This window comes from Mercurialis annua, linkage group LG1-X, assembly GCF_937616625.2.
Source record: "Mercurialis annua linkage group LG1-X, ddMerAnnu1.2, whole genome shotgun sequence".
NCBI classification, from domain to species: Eukaryota; Viridiplantae; Streptophyta; class Magnoliopsida; order Malpighiales; family Euphorbiaceae; genus Mercurialis; species Mercurialis annua.
The window spans coordinates 53639791-53645175 of NC_065570.1; the positions used below are offsets into that span (position 1 = coordinate 53639791).

The following is a 5385-nucleotide window of genomic DNA, read 5'->3' on the forward strand; positions in this document are numbered from 1 at the left end:
TAATAACTAAATTAATAAAAGAAAAGTTGAGTGAATCTAAAAATTGAATACTTCAGTTTAGATTGACTACTTTAGTACTATTCTTTTAAATGGTTAGTCCACACGACGGATATTATTATGTCATTTGTATAAGATGTTGATAAAAAAACTAATAATAAATCAAAAATATTTGATGCTTGTTTAATTTTTGTTATTAAAAATATAAAAATTATAAGTATTTTATGAGCTTTTCTTGGTTGAAAATTTATCCTGACCTCTCTATCATGAAATCTCTATAAATGCAGACCATCTTCTCTTGCAGAGAGCATCAGCATATAAATACAGAATCGTTTGAGAGAGCAATATAATAGCAGAACAAATCGAAAATCAAGAATCAAGAATCAAGAAAATGGGTGCTCAGTCATTTGCCGGAAAACCTCACGCAGTATGCATTCCATACCCAGCACAAGGCCATATCAACCCAATGCTAAAGCTAGCCAAACTTCTCCACCACAAAGGCTTCCACATCTCCTTCGTCAACACAGAATACAATCACCGACGCCTCCTCAAATCCAGAGGCCCTGATTCTCTCAACGGCCTCCCTTCCTTCCACTTTCACACTATTCCCGACGGTCTTCCTCCCACCGATACCGACGCCACCCAAGATATACCTTCGCTTTGCGTCTCCACCAAGACAACTTGTTTGCCTCACTTCAAGAGCCTCCTTTCGAAGCTTAATGATGCCGCTTCTAATGTTCCTCCGGTTTCTTGCGTCATTTCTGATGGAGCCATGACCTTCACTCTTGATGCTGCTCAGGAATTGGGTGTTCCTGAAGTTCTGTTTTGGACTACTAGCGCTTCTGGCTTTCTTGCTTATCTTCACTATCACCACCTCATTCAAAAGGGTTTTACCCCATTCAAAGGTTCGTTTTTCTTTAAATTAATACTTGTTATTCATTTCACCAATTGTGATCAAGTCGAGCCAACTTCCGATCTACTCGAAATTAATTCAAATTATATCTAAAATTGATTTATTAATATCAAGTTGAGGCTACTCATTTTTTTTTAAAAACAAGCTACTAAAGTCAACTGAATTTCTCGGCCTTTCATGAAAGAAAAAAATAGTTGAATAGTATCAAAATACTCGGCTCAATAAACTTGTGAGCTTAATCGAGTTTTTAATTAATTAATTTTTACTCTTTACAATTATATATATACATATAATACTACTTTAATGTTTAAATATTTATAAAAATAATTATAATTCAAGCCTCAGCTATTCTTTGGAGTCTGTGTTCGAGTTGAGTTTTGAGTTTTTAAGTCCAGACGAACTCGAATTTGGCTGTGTTTAGATTCGACTCGACTTGATTACTCTCCTAATTTGACCGTCTTATGTTGTAGGGAAACAAATATACCAAGACAAAAAAATGCTCAAACAAAAAAAAGTAGAACATACTGTTTTAAGAATAGATTGTAAATACAAAGTTTTGGAGCTGTTTTTCTGAAAAAGACATGAAATGCTGAAATACAGATCTCGTAAATCTTTTTTTACAACATACAATTTTCAAAAGAACTCCAATACAATTGAACTCACTTATATGCAATTGTTGAAGCAATTTAATGATATATATATTTTATACTTCGTTTTGAATTTTGCAGATGAGAGTTTCTTCACAAATGGTTATCTGGATACTGTAATTGACTGGATACCAGGCATGATCAAGGATATCCGATTGAAAGATTTTCCAAGTTTTCTCAGAACAACAGATCCTGAAGACAAAATGCTTAAATTTATAGTTTCAGAAACCGAACGAGCTCAAAAGGCCTCTGCTATTATCTTAAATACATTTGATACGTTAGAACATAACGCTTTATCTGCACTTTCTTCACTATTACCACCTGTTTACCCCATTGGCCCTCTCCAACATCTACTCAACAATGTCCAAGATGATGAATTGAAGACGATCGGGTCAAATCTCTGGAAAGAAGAATCGGGTTGTATCGAATGGCTAGACTCAAAAGAATCAAACTCTGTCGTTTATGTTAATTTCGGAAGCATTACTGTGATGACGAGTGATCAACTGGTAGAGTTTGCTTGGGGACTTGCTAATAGCAACAAAACATTTTTATGGGTAATTAGGCCTGATCTTGTAGCCGGAGACACAGCGGTTCTTCCACAGGAGTTTATAAGGGTGACAAAAGAAAGAGGTCTTTTAGCAAGCTGGTGTCCGCAAGAACAAGTGCTGAACCACCCGTCGATCGGAGGGTTTTTGACGCATAGCGGTTGGAATTCTACGCTTGAAAGTATTTGCAGCGGTGTGCCGATGATATGTTGGCCTTTTTTCGCAGAGCAACAGACGAATTGCAGATATAGCTGTAGTGAATGGGGGATTGGTATGGAGATTAATAGTGATGTGAAGAGAAATGAAGTTGAGAGCCTTGTTGTAGAATTAATGGATGGTGATAAAGGGAAAGAAATGAAGAAAAAAGCTATGGAATGGAAGAAATTGGCTGAAGAAGCTGCTGCTGGTAATATTGATGAGTCTTCTTATCAGAATTTGGATAATTTGATTAATCAGATACTCTTGTCCTCGAAAGATTCAAATTAACTGATACTACAAATTTGGCTCTGTCTCAAGTGTTTTTTTAATTGCAATGGGCTATCGACCTGGGGAGAATCGAGACTGAATCTCTTGCATGAAATAATAATAATAGTAATTTTTCTTTCATTATTTTGTTTTTCTTTCTTTGATCATCACGTTAATTTTTATATTCTTCAAGTTTTTGTAAGTTGTTTGTACTTTGTATTGTCTTGTTTACATAGAAAGGTCTAGCTGTATTACTACTTGCCGATAATTGCTTCAATAAATGAGTTTGGTCAATTTTGATGATAAGAGACAAACTAAGGTAACCGTCTTCATTTAATGTGGTATATATATGTATGTTGTCTTAATTAAGAATATTTTTAGAAACATTAATTTTAGATTTATCAAGTAATCCTTATCATTTGTATCAACCTTCTGCTAATCGCATTACCACCTATTTGTTTGAGAAAATGCTATTTAACCCACCATTTTATACCACTTTAATTGTCCCTCCTTACGTGTCAACATTTAATTCATTCAATTACCCTCTAAAAATGTATATCTCAAATACCAACTTTTAATCCATCCACTCTTTTAATGTCACGTCAGATGGGTTAAGAAAGATGGGTTGAAAAGAAAGGTTATATAATATTACTCATTCGTTTGTGATCGGTAAATTTTGCATTGTTGAAGTCCACACATACAATGAGTCAGGAACCCTCCAATTGAAAGATGCTTTAGTACATCTTTTGGATTAAATATTTTTTTCTACCGAGCTATAATTTTTTTTGAAACGGTTGTCGAATTATAAAACATTATAAAAAATTATTAATTTTTTTTTGACTCGGCCAATACTATAATATTTTTATAAAATAGTTATGACCTTGCCAGGTGACTGTACATTTTGACTTGTCCAAACTTAAATTTGATCACCGTTTTGTAGAAAGGATATAATTCGATAATCTTTTTAAATTTTTTATTATTGGGTAATTATTTTATTATAAAACAAAAAACCGATAACTATTGTATGATTTTTTATACTTTTTCCGTATCAAATAGTTGTTTACTTTTTGTTCCCCAAAGAGTTGCTCATATTTCTAGTAACTCGCAGTTTAGGATCATTTTTTTCATATTATTTTTATTTAAAGTTCACTATTTATTGTCATAGCTTAAAAAGTAAGTCAGTCATTGTGGGCGTGGGTTTCAAGGACGCTCGTCCAGACTTATAACTGATTTCGGATCTGGTTATTTTTGAAATAAATGAAGTCGACACCTATCTTAATTAGGAAATACTTTTTATACTGACTAGATTAACCTCATACGCTTATGGATGAGGAATCGTGCATCAGACCAAAAGAATGGGTTCGTGGACACTCCTCTTGACTTGCGTTTTATTGATTAAATCGATTTAAAACACATTTGGAATATCTCATCTCAAAATATATGGTAGTCTAAATGTTATAGTGCTGGAAAGTAAATAATATAAAAAATATAAAAGTTGAAAAATGGAAGGCTGGAAATAAACATGCATGATGCACGTATGACTCGATCTGAACTGATATATGAATAAATAGCAAGTAATACTAAACAACCATTTAATCCTGAGTTTTTAGCATGTAACAAGTAGAAGTAAATTCTATTTAATTTGTAGGCATAAAGCTTTAACCGTATGCGTATTTGTATGTGAGATTGATTTTAAAATTGATCAAGTCTAACCATGCTCACTCTAATAGTACCCATATCCCTTTTACTCTTATGAGAATCCCATCTCCTGTTCTTGCAGGCAAGGCGAAAGCTTAATCTTTAAATTCTGGGACACAAAAGTCAGAAGGTATTCCCATCCTAATTAATTATGGCCAATCTTATCAGATTACACATTATCTTTACTTTATTTTGACATAAAGAGTCCAAATTAAAGGTTTTCTTCACTTCTTATCTGAATTATTCATACCAAACATGACAATCACGACTATATATTTGATTACCAGCTAGGAATAATGGCGTTTGAGCAATTGCACCCACCTCCATTAATTTATTTATTTATTTTGTCGGTTTTATTTAATAATTGAAAAGTATTCGTGTATGCTTTCTAACGGAGTGAATTACTGAAATTGTCTTATTGGTCACTGCTCTCCAAAGTCCAAACATAACCAAAATACATGTATATATGAATACTAAAATCATCTTTCTCTAATTGTAACAAATTTGTAGAGGAGAATTTTTTAAATTAATCCAAGTAATCTTCTCTTGTTTTTTCTTTTGAGAAAATCTTCTCTTGTTTTAATTTATATATGTTTTTTCTTAAAAAGTTATAATTTCAAATATAATTAATTGTTATTTAATTTTAAAAAAAAATTATTAAAACCATTATAGACTCAGTTAATTATCAATTAAAAATTTGTAAGCAGAAACTAGAAAAAAGAGACATATAATACCTTTATAATATATATCAGATACAACTAAGCCCTTATTGAATTTTCGATCTCATTTAACCCATAAACATTTCTTTTTTTTTTTTCCTCCCCATAAACATTTCAAAAGTGGCACAAATATGCCTTTCTTCATAACGGAAATTAGACGGTGTCGATTCTTATGTACATGGAGAAGTTAATGTTATATCCGAGATGAGTTGGCACTCCAAGAACAAATTTAGTAGTATTTGATATCACATTTTCCATGTCAGCACTTCTTTTGTCCAAATAAAAAAATACTATTCTATAACATTCCTCCCTATTATTTTATTTTCTTACATCAGTGATCAGACTCATCTCCGCCACCCATCTACGGCCTCCCGCTCATTTCCAACTCTCCTACAATTTTT

The 5385-nt window shown here is 32.6% G+C and overlaps 1 protein-coding gene across 1 annotated transcript; it reads left to right on the forward strand.

The window, feature by feature from the left end:
• Window positions 1–246: 246 nt before the first annotated feature.
• On the forward strand, window positions 247–2873 carry LOC126665615 (7-deoxyloganetin glucosyltransferase). Its single transcript, XM_050358451.2, has 2 exons — window positions 247–902; window positions 1639–2873. The coding sequence occupies exons 1-2, from the start codon at window positions 389–391 to the stop codon at window positions 2586–2588; spliced, it is 1464 nt and encodes a 487-aa protein (XP_050214408.1). The 5' UTR covers window positions 247–388; the 3' UTR covers window positions 2589–2873.
• The last annotated feature ends 2512 nt before the right edge of the window (window positions 2874–5385 follow it).